The 18,894-nt window shown below is 40.1% G+C and overlaps 1 protein-coding gene across 4 annotated transcripts in view; it reads left to right on the top strand.

Moving 5' to 3' along the window:
- Nucleotides 1-18,894, top strand: part of phf14 (PHD finger protein 14) — a 259,027-nt gene that overhangs the window by 208,021 nt on the left and 32,112 nt on the right. For 3 of the 4 annotated variants that reach the window (XM_073054151.1, XM_073054153.1, XM_073054152.1), the window contains exon 17: nt 3,649-3,766. The exons of the other annotated variant lie outside the window; for it this stretch is intronic. In XM_073054151.1, coding sequence (XP_072910252.1) covers nt 3,649-3,766 — 118 coding nt within the window. The remainder of the gene's footprint in view (nt 1-3,648; nt 3,767-18,894) is intronic. 4 annotated transcript variants of the gene reach the window in all.

Genomic DNA, 18,894 nt, shown 5'->3' with positions numbered 1-18,894 from the left:
ACTTTTTTGGAAGGTGGGAAAATAGGGTTTCTTTTAATTTATAACCTTAACATTAAATTGCCGTACATTAATAAGAAATTCAATTTAGGCAATGGAGATATAGAAGTTAATGTTTGGCACCGACAATTAGTTCATGTCCAGGATAAGATTTCCCTAGTACTTAGTAAGCCTGTATTTTGAGTATGGTAACGTAGTTAAAGTTACTGAACTTATATCCAGAGTCCTTCAGAATCTGTGCCAACCATGAAGATTCATTGACATAGCTGTGCTAATTTCATTTAATTTCCTCTTATTGCCGTCAACTGCTCCCAAATTCTACCATTCTTGCACAAGTCAAATCTAATTAAATTATTAACATCTTTTTAAAATTAATTTTTATAAGCTTCTTTTCTTTGAAATGTGGGAGGAAGCTGGAGCACCTAGAAGAAGCCAGCAGGGTCACAGGGAGACTCTATAAACCCCACATAGATGGCATGAAAGGCCAGGACAGAACCCAGGAACCTGGAGATGTGAAGCAACAGCTCCATCAAATGTACCACTATGTTGCCCAAAGATCGAGAAACTTAAGTTTGATTAGCACTATGAGTGGTATTGAAATGGTCAGATGATTGTGGCTATATCTTCATAAGGAACCTCCAAGAGGACAACCTTGTCATGGTTTGGAGGCTTGTGTGCCTCAGTGACTCAGAGAGCTATGTTGGCTGGAGTCAGGGCTTTATACTTTGGCTCTTGGTAGGGATGCCCATGCCAAACAGGTCAAAAGGTAGAGGCTAGACTAAGAGTGGTCCACCAGTTCTCTAGGTTCAGGGGTTAAGCTCTGGGCTAACAACCCTGACTGGTAAAACAAAATTGTTACAGAAACAGCAATGTAGAATCCTTCTACATCTGAATGTGATGGTATTCCTGAGTCTCTAGCTAGAGCTGGGTCTCTAGCATGACTGACGGTGGTGAAAACCGAGAGGAAGCTACCTATATGATGAAGGAAGCCGTGAACACCCCCCTAGAGATGGGGGACCTTCATTGCTGCCTAAATGCCAGCAGCGTAACAGGCAGTAACTACATTAGGAAGGACTATGGTGATTCAAGATCAATCTTCTCATGGTTAGTTAGGGATGTGAATAAGCACATGCCTTGGTAGCAATACGCAGATCCTCTAAAATGAATAAAACTAAATCTGGAATATCCATCAACATTGGTGATCATCTTATCACATTATGTAAGTCCTTGCAGGTGATCATTTTAATTGTGAGAATAGTAATAAAGGAGTAGTTTTACATTTAAAAGGGTTAGGGTAGAGGTATTCACATTAACTATCTCCAAGTTAAAAACATGAGAAAGTCTGCAGATGCTGGAAATCAAAAGCAATACACGCAAGATGCTGGTGGAACTCAGTAGGTCAGGGAGCATCTATGGAAATTAATAAACAGTTAATGTTTTGGGCTGAGACCCTTCTTCAGGACATTAACTAGTTTTAAGTTAATTTGAATATTATCTGCTTTATCCGAGTCATTCCCCTTTACTGTTTTCCTAGAAGAAAAGCTATGTTTGGTGTTGCCTGCAAAAGTCCACAAATGTGAATTATTACATATTTAAGTACCTTCTTGGTTCAGAGGTGATTAGTGATGGACAATAAATGAGGGGTTTGCCAGAGTCATTCCGCATCCCATGAATGAGCAAACAGAGAGAAAAACAGTCATAGTAGTCAAAAATCTGTATCATAGAAAAAGGTATCCCACCTGCTTCAAAGGGAAACAATTATATCATTGCCCAAGAAGAGCAGAGTAAGCTGTCTTAGTAACTATCTCCAGTAGCACTCACTTCTACGGTGATCAAGTGTTTTGAGAGGTTGGTCATGGCTAGAATCAACCCCTGCCTGGACCACTGCAATTTGCTATTGCCACACTAGGTCTATGCAATCTCACTGGCTCTCTATATGGCTTTGGATCACCTGGACAATACAAATACCTATGTCAAGATGTGTTTATTGAGTACAGCTTAGTATTTAACACCATCATTCCTACAGTTCTGATTGAAAAGGTCCAGAACCTTTGCACTTGTACCTCCCTCTGTAACTGGATCCTTGACTTTCCTACTGGAAGACCACAATCTGGGCAGATTGGAAATGACATCTCCACTTTGCTAACAATCCAGTGTACTTCAATCTAGTGTACTTCAGTGATATGTGATTAATCCATTGCTCTAATCTCTCTATACCCATGTCTGTGGCTAGGCACAGCTCAAATGCCATCTATAAATTTGCTGACGATGCAACCATTGTTGGCAGAATCTCAGATGGTGACAAGAAAGCGGATAGGAGTGAGATATACCAGCCATTTGAGTGGTGTCACAGCAACGAACTTGCACTCAACATCAGTAAGATCAAAGAGCTGATTGTGGTCTTCAAAAAAGATAGTTCTCATAGAGGGATCAGAAGTGAAGAGAGTGAGCAATTTCAAGTTCCTGGGTGTCAATATCTCTGAGGACCTAATCTGGACTCAACATATCGATGCAGCTGTAAAGAAGGCAAGACAGTGTCTTTATTTCACTAGGAGTTTGAAGAGGTTTGGTATGTCACCAAAAACACTCACAGTTTTCTACAGATTAGTGGTGGAGAGCATTTTAACTAGCTACATCACTGTCTGGTATCAGTGGTGGCAGTGGGGGGCACTGCACAGGATTGAAGTAAGCTGCAGAGAGTTGTAAAGTTAGTCAGCTCCATCATGGGCACTAGCCTCTAGTATCCAGGACATCTTCAAGGAACGGTGCCTCAGAAAGGCGGCATCCATCATTAAGGACCCCCACCACCCAGGAGATGCCTTCTTCTCATTGTTACAATCAGGAAGGAGGGACACACTCAACGATTCAGGAACATCCTCTTTCCCCTCTGTCATCCAATTTCTAAATGGACATTGAATCCATGAACACTACTACTTTTTTATTTCCTTTTTTTTGCATTACTTATTTAATTTAACTATTTTAGATATACTTTAATTCACAAGTTTTTTTTTTCTCTCTGTTATTGTACAAAGTTAACAAATTTCACAACACGAACCGGTGATATTAAACCTGATTCTGATTCTGTTGTGGAAAGTGGGCGGGGAATTGTTCAAGAGAGATAATCAGGTTAGGCTGCACTTATGGGAAGAGAACCAGAATCGGCGTTTCAGGTCAGAGAACCTTTGTCAAAAATGAAGTCTATATATATGATCTATTTTTATCTATGACTTTTTTTCATACAAATAGACTTTGAAATACCAAATATATTTTGAACTATTTTGAATACATTTACGAACAGGTAGGATTAATTCTCAGCGAAGCTTAATGGCCTTTTCATCAGAACTGGTGAAAAATAATTCACCTAGAATGTTAACTTTCTCCACAGTGGTTTTTGGCCTGTTAAAGGGTTCTAGAATTCGTTCTGTTAAATTGGATAGTTAAGTTTGAAAGTATTTTCATCACCTTGTATGTTAACCCATTGAAGTGGGTGGGTAGGGTGATGCCAGGATGTCATAAGTTAGTGGTTTCTTTATGCAACCAGCCTGACAAGAAGTTGATGCTTTATTCATACTTTTGTTTCTTAAAATATAGATTTAATTTTGTGTCATCATAAAATTAATTTGATTTTTTAAAAATTATTTTTCTATGTAGATGTGATGAATGCAGACTTTGTTACCACTTTGGTTGCCTCGATCCACCCCTGAAGAAATCCCCAAAGCAGACAGGTTATGGTTGGATCTGTCAGGAGTGTGACTCTACGTCTTCAAAAGTAAGATTAAATGCATGCTACCTTAGAATTCACTTCAGTATACAACTCTAAAAACTAGTGTGTGGAAAATACCTGTCAGCATTAATTCAGAAATCCAAGAAGCTGAGTCATACAATGCTTAAATATCTTCGTCAGACTTGGAGCGAATCAAAAATGATATTGAATTTCTGTCAGACTTTTAATGTAGAGTGGGCAATCTTGTAGTTAAAGTAGATATATCCCAATTATTCCAATCTTCAGGTTAGTTAGGGAAGTCCAATTCTACATTATTGATGAATTAGAAAGATGTTTGAAACACCAACTTGTAGACCTTTGGAATTTTAATCTGAGTTATTTCAATTGTTGGAGATAACTATCAGTTAATTATTTTCTTCCATGTCATTTAATCTATGTTAAAGGAATGTACAGTATTAAACAAAATGATTATATGAAGTGATAGAGTAACATTTATTCAGTTCCAAGAGAGATGTCTTCAGAGTATTTCTAGTCTGTCAACATTCCAGTAGAAAACAGGACTGTATAACATGGCCTTCCTTTACCAGACAGATTATTAAAACCTGAAGACTTCCACAGGCAATTCCTAGTTGAATGCTAGAGAAGCAAAATAAAACTGCAGATGTTAGAAATCTGAAATAAAAGCAGCCAATACGGTAAATACTTAGCAGATTGGCAGCATCAAATGAGGCAGGGTAACGAATTGTTAAAAGAATCTGTCTGTCTGGGGGAGTTGTAACTACACTAAAACATGCTGGAACTGTGAGATACAAAACACTGCAAATGCTGGAAATGTGAAATAAAATGCAGGACTTTAAGTATTCAACAGGTCTGTAGAGAAAGAAAATTGAAATTTACGTTACAGGTTGATGCCTTCAAAACTAACCAGTTCTGATCCAATACAACACAAAAGGTGCTAGAGGAACTTGCGCAAAACATTGACGATCCATTTCCCTGCATAGATGCTGCCTGATCCACTGAGTTCCTCCAGAGTCTTTTGTGTTGCTCCGGATTCCTCTATCTGAAATCTCCTTTGTCACCAGTTTTGGTACAAAATGCTTATCTGAATTTGTTAAGTTCAATATTTAATTAATATTATTCAATGTTTAATTCAATATTTAACAATATGCAGCACTTGCAGTGTGACATCAAGCTTACATTGCTGGAGATCAACTATGATCTGCGCAAAGCTATCAAGGCTGCAAAACAACAATATAGGAAGAAGACTGAATCAAGATTCACCACGAATAGCACACATGACTTGTGGTGAGGGCTGCATACCATCGCAGACTTCAAAGCCAAACGTTGTGGTGCCACCAACATCGTGGCTTCTCTCCCAGATGAACTCAATTGTTTTTAAGCTAGGTTCGATGTCGCTAACTCAGAGCCTCTGAGGAAAGTCACCACTACAACCAGCAACCTTGTCACCTCTGAAGCTGAGGTACGCAGATGTTTCTAACGAGTGGACAGTCACAAGGCTGCGGGACTGGTTGGCATCCCTCGGTGAGTACACAGGATGTGTGTAGCACCACTGGCAGGTGTGTTTACAGACATTTTTAATCTCTCCTTCTCCCAGTGTAGAGTGCCCTCCTGCTTCAAATTATCCACCATTGTCACTGTAACAAAAAAGACTAAGGTAACATACCTGAACAATTGACGTCCTGTCGCACTCACCTCAATAATAAGCAAATGCTTTGAGAGGCTGGTCAAGGATTGCATCTGCAGCTTGCTACCACCCCAACTGGACCCTTTACAATTCACCTACCGACACAACTGATCGACAGATGACACAATAGTCATTGCTCTATGTACCGCCCATACATATCTGGAGAAGAAGGATGCTTAGGTGAGAATCTGTTCTTGGACTACAGTTCAGCATTCAACACCAGAGTTCCATCCAGGCTCGACAAGAAGCTCAGACCTTGGCTTTGACCCTGCCTTGTGCAGCTGGATCCTGGACTTCCTGTCAGATCACCAGTAGGTTGTAAGAGTTGGCTCCCTCACCTCCAACCCTCTGATTCTCAATACAGGAACCTCTCAGGGCTGTGTACTGAGTCCCCACCTTTACTCCTTGCACACCCATGACTGTATCGCTACCCACAGCTCTAATCTGCTAATTAAATTTGCCAATGACACTACATTGATTGGCCTCATCTCAAATAATAACGATGTGGCCTACAGGGAAGAAGTCATCTCTCTGACACAGTGGTGTCAAGAAAACAACCTCTCCCTCAATATCACAAAAACAAAGGAGCTGGTTGTGGACTACAGGAGGAATGCAGACAGGCTAACCCCTATTGACACCAATGGTTTTGGGGTTGAAGGGGTTAATAGCTTCAAGTTCCTCAGCATCCACATCACCAAGGACTTCACATGGTATGTACACACCAGCTGTGTAGTGAAAAAGGCACAACAGCATCTTTTTCTCTTCAGATGGTTGAAGAAGTTTGGTATGGGCCCCCAAATCTTAAGGACTTCCTACATGGGCACAATTGAGAGCATTCGGACTGGCTACATCACTGCCTGGTATGGGAACTGTACCTCCCTTAATCGCTGGACTCTTCAGAGAGTGGTGTGAACAGCCCAGCATAGCTGTAGTTGTGAACTTCCCATGATTCAGGATATTTGCAAGCACAAGTGCACAATGTAGAAGAGACTATATTATGAGTACTGGATCCACTGAATTAATTGGAAGATGTGTACTTGGATCGCTGCCTCACCTGGAGGAAGTGTTTGGGTCTGTGGATAATGAAAAGTAGAGTGGCAAAAGGAAAATGTTACATGGAAAACATATCAAGCAGTAGTAAATCAAGGCAACTGGACTTGCCGTGTTGTCCAAAAGACATTCCACCACTCATCCAAGAGACTTCTTCAGTTCTAATCCATCGTGGGTAGTTTTCTGGCTTATACACTCTGAGAGTTGTTTAAAGGTATAGTAATCATGTGAGGATCATTAAGAATCGTAGAGGTAATGAGAGGGTCATTAGTCTTATCTTTGCATGACTGGAGGTATGAACTGTTGTGGAGACACTGGGGTAGAGATGTTAGGACTGCAGTGTAAGTAGCTGATAGGTGGTGTCGTACCCCCTCTGTTCAAGAATGGGTTTTCCAGTTTGACTAAGGTGGTTTCTTTAATCCCTCTTTCAAACCACCTATCCTCCTTGTCCAAAATGTACACATTGTTATCATCAAAGGAGTGCCCTTTGTCCTTTAGGTGTAGATATACAGCCGCATCTTGACCTGAGGTGTTAGCCCTCCTACACTGGGCTGTCTGTTCGTAAAGTGCTTGTTTTCTCTCGCCAATGTACAGATCTGTGCAGATCTCATTGCACTGGATAACATATAAAATATTGCTCTGTGGACAAGTTTCTGTCTGAATGTGTTTGTAGGTTTGAAGAACACAGGGATTTGGTGCTTGTAGAAAATCTTTCTGAGTTTCTCTGAAATTGCAGCTACTTATGGGATGACTATGCTTTTCTGTCTTCTCTGCTGCTTACCTCTGCCTGTTGGGCTGTCAGCAAGTCCATTTGCCTTGACTTACTATTGCTTGTATACAGTGACCTGGATGACTGAAAACTTTCGTAGACATGTTGCATGGGAATGTGTGACTAGGAAAGAATCTTATTGTTGGAGATGGTAGAGTGGACAAAGACACAGTTTATGAAATTCTGAAGGAGGAGAAGGAGAATGTTTCTTAAGTTGGCATAACATTGTCAGTGGCAAAAATCAGAGTATGAACATTAAATCTAGAGATTGTTAAGGTGTAAGATGAAGTTTCAACACCCTGCTCGGAAGGAAGCAAGGGGGATGAGAGCAGTGCAAGAGATGGTACAGAGGTAGTTAAGCGTTCTGTCATTTCTGATAGAGGGAAAATCATGAATATGCAAAAAGGAATACACCTAGGATGCAATGGTGTGAAAAGTGTAATCAACGTAACAAACGACCAAGTCAGATTTGACTCGAGTCATACAGCTTGGAAATTAGGCCATTCCGCCCATGTATTTGCCAACCAGTGGGCACACATCTGTGTATATAAAAATATGTTCAGGCCAGCCAGGGGCCATGAGAGCTTGCAATGGATTTTGGTCCTTGGCCTGTATCCTGAGGATGGAGCTAGGAAAGTTATAGCGTACTTAAATGGAAGATGAGCCTCTATTCCTCAGGCTTACTTTGAGCCTTGTTACAAGCACAAGCAGACAGGACAGAGTAGGAGTGGGATTAAAACAGAGTTAAATTGACAGGGAAAAAAGTGCTTAAACATTTGGGTTCTGTTCTCGAGCAGGAAACAGTACCAGTAGTCATCAGTTCACTGGAAAAAGAAGTGAGGAAGGAGGCTTGTGGAGGACTGAATCAAGTCGAATAATTGAAGTGGTATGTTGCACCTGAGTAGCGTAGAGTAGTTGACTACTGTGTTATAGCAGCTACCCTGTATTATTCAGCACATATATTACCTTTTAGTTGGTGTCTGAGGAAATACAAATAATCTTCAAAAAGCTTCAGTAAGGAGACAATACAAGCTTGTAAAATAGTCCAAATTTAGTTCTGGTAATGGTGACGTATTTATTCCACATGTTTCCTGGCTAACAGGTCTCAAATAAGAAATTAATTCCTTATTTCCTTTTTCCCCTTCCCATGGCAGGGAACAGAAATGAGGAATGTTGGTTCTACCATGACAATCAAATTTGGAAATAGATAAGTGTCTTCAGACTTGTTGCACAAAGCAACTTTTTTGCATTGATTTGGAAAGAGGCAATCTGACCAAGTTACAGTTGTGAGCTTTGTGAAGGATATTTGGAAAGCTTTGCAGGTGTACTGCACAAATAGTACTGAAACCTTTTAGTTGTTAATAGAGTTAGTAGATGGGTGGGGCCCCAGCAATAACTATTTTAAAAAGTTTTGTTCATAAGTGATGAAAAAAAATGGTTAATAGTCTTTTATTTGTAGAGATAATCACTACACAAGGGGTACTCTGCATTAACTAACAAAATGTAAAATATAATAATGTCTGTGATGAGAACCTTGTTGAGTTTAAATAACCTGCACAGCAGCCAGTATCTACTTAAATGTTTGATACTTATGCATCTTAATTTTACAAATTATTGGCATAGTTAATGTCAATAACAATATTAGCAATATTTGTGCTTCTTATTTATATAATCGTGTTGACTAATCTGAAAGAAGAACCATATTTTTCATTGTTGCCAAGGACTTTATTAGTAAGCTAAACTCATTCCTTTATTGTAGTCATGCTTTCAGAGGCTGGTATCAGAGATAAACCACTTGCAACTGAGCTCGGCATCTATTTTTCCACACCAGGTGATTGTTTTTTACTAAGACAGAACCTCATAACATACTGATGAGACCTTGATTTAAAATCCTGTTCCATTTTGAGTTACACACAGATTAATGTCAATCTGCATTGTGGATTATCATTGGTTTTTTTGGGTTACAACATTATTTTTGGAATTAATGGAAAGTTAATATAAGTAGTTAAAGTTTAGAATCCTAAAAACAAGGTCTGTAATTGACCTGTGGTTATTGATCAAAATGCAGGCAGCATGGGACAGTACAGCATAGTACAGGCTCTTCAGCCCATGATGTTGTACTGACCTTTTAACCTACTCCAAGATGTCTCTCCCACACAGTCCTCCATTTCTCTTACATCCACGTGCTTATCCAGCAGTCTCTTGATGGTCTCTAATATATCTGCATCTACCACCATGCCTGGCAGTGCATTGCATGCACCTACCATTCTTTGTGTAAATAAAACCTATCTTTTGCATCCCCCTGTACTTTCCTCCCAATGCCTTAAAGTCGTACCTCCTTGTATTAGCTATTACTGCTTGGGAAAAGTCTCTGGCTGTCCACTCAATCTATTCCTCTTATCATCTTATACACCTCATCCTCTTTCTCTCCAAAACAAAGAGCACTAGCTCTCTTAACCTACCAGACATATCTGCTAATCCAGGCTTTATCCTAGTAAATCTCATCTGCGCTCTCTAAAGTTTCCACATCCTTCCTCTAATGAGGTGACCAGAACTGAGTACAGTATTCTTAATGTTGTCTAACCAGAGTTTTGTAGAGCTACAATATTACCTCACGGGTAGTCTTGAACTCATTCCAACAACTAATGAAGGCCAAAACACAATACGCCTTCTTAGCCACCCTATTAGCTTGCATGCAACACATATAAAATGCTGGAGGAACCCAGCAGCCAGGCAGCATCTATGGGGGAAAAAAAGCATTTCCAGTATCTGCCGATTTTCTCTTGCTTGCATTGAAACTTAGGGAAATCTATAGATACGAGTCCCAAAATCCCTCTATTCCTCCACGCTGTTGACAATCCTGCCATTAACCCTGTATTCCGCCTTGAGGTTCAATCCTCCAAAGTTAATCATTTCACACTTTTCTGAATTGAACTTCATCTACACTACTCAGATCAGCTCTGCATCCTATCAATGTCCCTTTGTAACTTACAACAACCTTCCGCACTGACCTTCATGGCATCTGCAAACTTACTAACCTACCTTTCCACTTCCTCATCCAAGTCACTTATAAATATCACAAGTAACAGGGGTCCAAACACAGATCCCTGTGGAACATCACTAGTCAGCGATCTCCAGGCAGAATGTGCTCCTTCTACTATCACCCTCTGCCATCTGTGCAGAAGCCATTTCTGAATTCACGCTGGCAAGTTTCCCTGGATCTCATGGCTCCTGACTTTCTAAATGAGCCTAACATGGGGACCTTATTAAAGGCTTTACTAATATAACATATACTACATTCACTGCTCTACCTTCTTCAATATATTTTGTTGCTTCCGCAGGGAATTCAATCAGACTTGTGAGGCACAACTTGCCCCTCACAAGGTCACGTGGACAATCACTAATCAGACTATGCTTCTCCAAATGCTCAAAAATTCTGTATCTGAGAATCCTCTCCAATAGTTTCCCCACCGCTGACCTAAGACTCACAGGTTAATAATTCCTAGGGTTGAGCAAAGGAATAACATTATCCACTCTGCAATACTCTGACACTGTTCTGTGACCAGTGAGGATGTAATGATTTTTGTCAAAGTCGCAGCAGTCTCTTCGCTCACTTCCTGTAGTAATCTGGGGTATATCCTGTCTGATCTAGGGACTTTTCTATCCTAATGGTTTTCAAAAGTTCCAGCATATCCTCTTTCTTAACACCAACATGTTCCCGCATATCAATCTGTTCTATGCTGTGTTCACATTCATCAAAGTCCCTGTCACTGGTGAATACTGAAGCAAAGCATTAAATAAGAACCTCCCCTATCTCCTCCAACTCCAAGCACATATTATCTCTTTAATTAGTCCTGCCTTCACTCTCGTCATCCACTTGTTCTTCATGTACATATAGAATACTTGAGGTTTCCCTTAATTCTACTTGCCATGGCCTACTCATGTCCCCTTCTAGCTCTCATAAGTATTCTTAAGTTCATTCCTATCTACCTAGTTACTCCCAAGAGCCCTGTGTATTCCTTGTTTCCTAAGCTTTAAGTATGCTTCCTTTTCCCTCTTGACTAGATATTCAATCTCTCTTGTCAACAATGATTCCTTCACCTTGTCAACCATTCTCTGCCTCATTGAGACAGACCTATCCAGAATCCCATGTGTGCACCCTAAACAATTTCCACGTTTTTGTTGTGCATTTCCATTCACAATTTATGCTGCCAGGTTCCTACTTAATTGCATCATAATTTGCACTCGCCCAATCATATACCTTCCCATACCAAGGTCACGGTAAAGGTCAGTGAGTTGTGGTCACTATTTCCAAAATGCTCACCCACCCAGAGGTCTGACACTGTTTAGTACCAGATCCAGTAATGCCTCTTCTCTAGACAAAATGTCTACATGCTGTGTCAGCAATCCTTGAATACACATAAAAAATTCTGTCCCATCTAATCCTTTTGCACTGAGGAGGTGCTAATCAATAATAGGAAGTTGAAGTCAACCATTCCAACAACCCTGTTAGTTTTGCATTTTTTTCCCAAAATCTGCCCCCCAAACTGAACATCAATGTCTTTATGCTATTGGGAGGGGACTTGTTTCTTATTCCACCCACAGTATTGATTACTCCAGGGCACCCTCCGTTTCTGCAGCTGTGATAATATTCCTGATTTACAATGCCACTCCACCACCTCTTTTACCCCCCCCCCGTCCCTTTTGATACATTGAAACCCCATAACATCAGAGTTTCATGTACTGACACATACTCTAAATTTATCACCCTTGTTCCCGATACTTGCATTAAAATTGACACTTTTCAACCCATCCAACTGACTGCAATGATGTTCTTTCCACTGCCTGTCCTTCCTCACAGTCTCTCTGCAGGCTGCATCTACCTCTTCAACAACTGCCCCATCCTCTGACCTATCACTTTGTCCCCATCCCCCTGCCAAGCTAGTTTAAACCTTCCCCAACAGCTCTAGCAAACCTGTCCCCTTCAAGTTCACATTTAACCTGTCTCTTTTGTACAGGTCATACCTTCCCATGAAGAGATCTCATCTCAGAGCATGCCACCTCTTTGTTTCCATAACTACAGTAAAAATGTGATGACCTAGCACCTTTAAGACTTCAGTGATGCTGAACTGGCAGATTTTCCAGACTGTGGGATAATACTTGTATCAATACCACAATTTTTAAAATATATTTTATGGTATCATAGTAACATTCAATGAACAAGATGCATTTAAAGAGTGTTGGGAAAGTAGCCCGCAAGTTTAAATGGAGCACATTACATAGTGAATTCATTGGAGAGTGGGAAACAGAGCCCTAGTGAGTTTAAAAGAAGTGTGGTAATTGGAGAGTTTATAAAGCACGCTGGAAACAGGGCCACATGTGTTTTGAAGAAGCCAAACAACAGAGCCCCTGTGAGTTTAAAGGGAGCATAAGAAACCTCACCCTGTGAGCCAGATGGTGAACTTTTGGGATTCCAGATTAATCAGATAGTGGATTATTTGAATGTAGCTGCTAGCCATGGTTATTGTTATGGATGCATCAGTGGGAGACAGTATCATGAGAGGAATGCCTCAATTAAAGCTAATCTCTATGTCATAAAGAGGAGAAAAATGATAATAGATGCAAGAGCTGGCAGATGTTTTACAAATGAGCCTGACCTGGGAAGAATTGAAAAATGGAGGGAATTAGCAGAAATGACCTTATCCCTGGGGAGCCAGGAAACTCAGAAGGTACTGGAGGGAACAAAAGGTCTTGGACATAAAGAGTCAGGAGTTATGGCCCAGGAACTGAATGTAGTCCCACAAGATGTCTAATGACCTCACATGTTAAATGTCATTTCTCATTAACAGTCATTCTGACTAACCAGTCTGTAACCTGTATTTGCAATGGCTGTTAATTGTTTCAAATAAATTGCTACCCTTAATTCCAGATTTGTTTGCATTGCAATGGTTTCATTTGCATGTTATCAATTCTGTGTAAGGCTGAAATAATACCAAATAATGCAAATACAAAAAGTCTCTTAGCCTCTGCCCATCAGATGATTGGACTAATTTTTGGTCACCCAGATGCAATCCAAATGCTTGCACGAGCTGCTGCAGATGCTATTGCAAACTGGCTGTAATTCATATAATCATAACGAAACTTTAATGAGGATCGTTATTTTTCATTACGAAGATTTGTCAACAATTGAGAATTTAATTTCAGCAATCACTGCAGTTGTTTAAAAGGATTTTAACAAGTCCAAGTGATTACAATGAATTAATTCTCTTTCTTGCTAAGATACCACCATGATCACAGGTTTGAATAACAAAGCAATTTCAGGTTTCCTACTCATTCTCTAGTGAACTACAGTTTTGGGGGAATAGAAGCATAAGTGTTGGGTGCGGGAGGGAAAGAGAAAATTACTTATGGAAGATAAGGATTAAGCAAGTCTGCAAGTCAGAAGAAATACTGGCTGGCGAAACCAAAATGAGGACGGTAGCAATGCTTAAGTTAGTATATATTTCTGCAAGGTTTCGAAATAAAGGAGCGAAACACATGACATACATGATCAGTAAAGGAGAGAAATATAATGTCCATTACTGATCAAAGCCAGGCATCCTAACATTAATTGAGGCAATAGTAGTGTGAAGGGTATATTTATTCAATATGGGGCAAATGAACTAAGAAGGAGGGGTATGATTTAGTTTTTAGTTGGTGAACATGGGCAAGTGGAAAGGATACACAAGATTGGAGATGCTGGAAATCTGGAACAACACACACAATGTTCTGGAAGAACTCAGCATATCAGGTAGCATCTATGAAGGGAAATGTTTAGTTAGCATTTCGGGCTGCGACCCTTATCAGGACTGGAAAGGAAGAGGGCAGAAGCCAGATTCCAGTGAGTTCTCCCAGAATTTTTTGTGTTTTACAAGTGGAAAGGTTAGCAGTGGAAGAGCATATTGGAGGCAGAAATCCTAAGTCAGTTAGACAAAGCATAATTTAAAAAGGACAAACGTAGACCAAAAATAAATGTTTTAAAAGTTCAATTTTGCCAGTTTATGATGGGATTTAGCTAAAGTAAATTGGAAGAGACCATGTATAAATAAATGATTATGGCAGAGGGAAGCATTCAAAGAGGAGTATTACATTTTGATGACATAAGTGATTAGGAAATTCACCAAATGCCAGTATATGCCATATGGTTATTTGTAAGGAAGTACGCAAGTTTCAGGCAGGAGTAAGAGCCCTAGAGATTGCACAGAATTCAGTCTGGAGAGAGCTATGGGTAACCCTAGGTAATTTCTAAAGTAAGTTCATGTTCGGCACAACATTATGGGTCGAAGGGCCTGTATTGTGCAGTAGGTTTTCCAATTGTTTCTATGTAATGCATTTGGATAGCCAAAAGAATAGCAGTACACATGGATTTTGAATTAATGATTGAATTGGGGAGCAAAATAACTGAGCTCAGTTTAGGTCCAGGTTGACCACACCTAAAGTATATGAAACTCAGGTAAGTGTTGTACACAAATAAGGCTTCTGTTACAATGTTTCCATTTTTTATTTATGCACTGTCTCTTTTTTTTGAGCAGCAGCTTTTATTTGGAGTAAAATTTTTCAATAGTCTTATCCAGCTCTTTGAGAAAGTTGTTTAGAGTGTTTTGACATATTGTAAGGATTTCTGATGAAACTTGTGATGATCGCAGGGTTCAATCAACCATTAAAAAAAAGCATTTCTCCCAGTTTTTAATAAGACTCTTATGTGCATAATTTGTCAATTTTTTCCAAAGTTTTACACAAGAATTTCTCAAAAAATTTACACAAAAATGCCTCAAATATTGGAGAGTATTTTGGAGATAGTGATCATAATTCTGAATCCTTTACCATAACATTGCAGAGGGATAGGAACAGACAAGTTAGGAAAGCGTTTACTTGGAGAAAGAAGAAATATGAAGCTATCAGGCAGGACCTTGGAAATATAAATTGGGAACAGATGTTCTCAGGGAAATGTACGGCAGAAATGTAGCAAATATTCAGGGGATATTTGTGTGACGTTCTGCATTGGTACCTTCCAATGAGACAGGGAAAGGAAAAGTGGTGTACAAGCGGTGTTGAAAATCTAGTCAAGAAAAGAAAAGCTTACGAAAGGTTCAATAAACTAAGTAATGATAGAGATCTAGAAAATTATAAGGCTAGCAGGAAGGAGCTTAAGAATGAAATTAGGAGAGCCAGAAGGGGCCTTGGCGAACAGGATTAAGGAAAACCCCAAGGGAGTCTACAATTATGTGAACAGCAAGAGGATAAGCCACAAGAGAATAGGACCAATCAAGTGTGACAGTAGAAAAGCGTATATGGAACCAGAGGAGATAGTGGAGGTACATAATGAATGCTTTGCTTCAGTATTCACTACAGAATAAGGACCTTGGCGTTTGTAAGGATGATTTACAGTGGACTGAAAAGCTTGAGCATATAGACATTAAGAAAGAGGATGGGCTGGAGCTTTTGGAAAACATCAAATTGGATAAGTCACCGGGACTGGATGAGATATACCCCAGCCTACCGTGGGAGGTGAGGGAGGAGATTGCTGAGCCTCTGGCGATGATCTTTGCATCATCAATGGGGACAGGAGAGGTTCCGGAGGATTGGAGGGTTGCAGATGTTGTTCCCTTGTTCAAGAAAGGGAGTAGAGCTAGCCCAGGAAATTCTAGACCAGTGAGTCTTACTTCAGTGGTTGGTAAGTTGATGGAGAAGATCCTGAGAGGTAGGATTTATGAACATTTGGAGAGACATAATATGATCAGGAATAATCAGCATGGCTTTGTCAAAGGCAGGTCGTGCCTTACGAGCCTGATCGAATTTTTTGAGGATATGACTAAACACCTTGATGAATGTAGAGCAGTAGATGTAGTGTATATGGATTTCAGCATGGCATTTGAGAAGGTACCCCATGCAAGGCTTATTGAGAAAGTAAGCAGGCATGGGATCCAAGGGGACCTTGCTTTGTGGATCTAGAATTGGCTTGCCCATAGAAGGCAGAGAGTGTTTGTAGATGGGTCATATTCTGCACGGAGATAGGTGACCAATGGTGTGCCTCAGGGATCTGTTCTGGGACCCCTTCTCTTCATGATTTTTATAAATGACCTGGATGAGGAAGTGGAGGGATAGGTTAGTAAATTTGCTGTTGGCACAAAGGCTGGGAGTGTTGTGGATAGTGTGGAGGGCTGTCAGAGGTTACAGCAGACATTGATAGAATGCAAAACTGGGCAGAGAAGTGGCAGATGGAGTTCAACCCAGATAAGTGTGAGGTGGTTCATTTTGGTAGGTCAAATATGATGGCAGAATATAGTATTAATGGTAAGACTCTTGGCAGTATGGAGGATCAGAGGGATCTTGAGGTCCCAATCCATAGGACACGTAAAGCTGCCGCACAGTTTGACTGAGTGGTTAAGAAGGCATGCGGTGCATTGGCTTTCATCAACCATGAGTTTGAGTTTTCGAGCCGTGAGGTAATATTACAGCTTTATAGGACCCTGGTCAGACCTCACTTGGAGTACTGTGCTCAGTTCTGGTCACCTCTCTACAGGAAGGATGTGGAAACTATAGAAAGGATGCAGAGGTTTACGAGGATGTTCCCTGGATTATGGAGCATGCCCTATGAAAATAGGTTGAGTGAATTTGGCCTTTTCTCATTGGAGTGACGGAGGATGAGAGGTAACCTAATATAGGTGTATAAGATGATGAAAGGCATCAATCGTGTGGATAGTCAGAGGCTTTTTCCCAGAGCTGAAATGGCTAACATGAGAGGGTATGGCTTTAAGGTGTTTGGAAGTAGGTACAGAGGAGATGTCAGGGACAAGTTTTTTACACAGACAGTGGTGAGTGCGTGGAATGGACTGCCAGCGATGGTGGTGGAGGCGGATACAATAGGATTGTTTAAGAGACTCCTAGATAAGTACATGGAGCTTAGAGAAATAGAGGGCTATGGGTAACCCTAGGTAATTTCTAAAATAAGTACGTGTTTAACACAGCATCGTGGGCCGAAGGGCTTGTATTGTGCTGTAGGCTTTCTATGTTTCTATTCTAGTAATTGTTAGTTTTGAACAATAGTGTATGAAGTAAGACTTTAAATCCTGCTGTTAAATTTAATTTGAATGCTCTATTTATCTTAACTTATTCCAAGAGTCAAAGCACAAGTTAATCTATATTTTTTGAACATCTTGCTTTTTGTACTATGATGCCTTAATTTTTGACTCAGAGATCTTTAGCTCTGCATTTCAACAATTCCTGTAATGGTTAAAGAATTAGGGTGATTTTAAGATTTGTTAATATTTAAACAACATGAATATAAATAACTAATTTTGTTTGTAGGCATTGTTTACTGAAGAATGATGTTACTTCACTTAATAAAATTCTTTGTGAATATTCAGAGATAGTCTAGGTATATTTTGTCCAATTTTACTTTAGTAGTATGGAACTTGATCATTCTTTGTTCCATAAGCATTCAGTTGCTAGCATATGTTTTGCATTTAAAGTACTTTGAAATATTTTTTAATGAAATTGGTCTTAAAGTAAGCTAATTTTTTTAGCTTAGCAGTCCTTAGTAAGTGCACTAACTATTGTACTGTGTACAATATAGAGTGGAACTTCTAAGTGGATTTGTGAAAATGCCAAATTACAGAAGGATCAAGTTAAGTAGTAGCTAACCGCCTCATCATACCTTTAAAATATCATCTAAATCAGTACAAGTTAGATAATAATGAAACAGAAATATTAAATGAGTAGCAAATGAAATTTTAATAAAGTAATATACTGTACAAGCACAGATAAAATAAAGGGTACAGGTAAATGTACAGGAATTAACTTATACAGAACAATTGAGCAATTCCGCTTCTAAAGTGAGATGTTTAATATACCTTCAGGCAAAGTTTCATGTTTGCAAGTGTGGGATTGTCGGGATCATCAACATCTTCATCTTGAAAAATGAGTGAAGCATCAGGAACCGGTGCTGAAACTGGCACAACAGTTTCTTCAAAAACTGTTGATGTTGGTGGCAGCACATCTGGGTGAGCAGAAGCAGAAGTCGGAGAAAGGAGGTCTATCCACCATATTTCACACAACCTCCAAGTGGCCGGTGATTTGGCGCTGGGCTTTTCCCTCTTCACTCGCAGTTACTGAGAAAATCCTCATTAGTTTATTTTCTTCCACTTAGTAATATGCTTAAATTCAGCGGGTCGCCATGTCTGATCTGAGGTCGTAGGCAGAAGAGAATGGAGCGCCAGCCGGGCTTCAATGGAGGGCAGTGTGCGACGGCCGGCAGGCAGGCAAGAAGGCAGACCAACCCAGTACGCACCAGCTCCCCTGCCACTGGTAGGTGAGATGGGTGGGTTCCGGGCAGCCACTCCTCATGCAAATGATAATAATAAATGCAGGAAAACAAGTAGGAATCGCCTGTCTGTGCTTACAAGAGCGCGCCAACACGTAAACAGATCTGACGCAACCAAAACAATGCACAGCAGATTGATACGGTGGCCCGGAAAATTTGAAATCAGTGCCAGATTACCGAAGGAACCGGATTACAGGTAGTTGGATTAGTGAGGGTCAACTGTACTAAATTCTTGTACCCATTAGTGACAGCTTACGTTATTGTTCTATTCAATAAAAAAACAAGTT

Source organism: Hemitrygon akajei, chromosome 8, assembly GCF_048418815.1.
Source record: "Hemitrygon akajei chromosome 8, sHemAka1.3, whole genome shotgun sequence".
Taxonomy (NCBI): Eukaryota; Metazoa; Chordata; class Chondrichthyes; order Myliobatiformes; family Dasyatidae; genus Hemitrygon; species Hemitrygon akajei.
The sequence above is the reverse complement of the archived record's forward strand: the minus strand, read 5'-3'. Positions and strand labels throughout refer to the sequence as shown.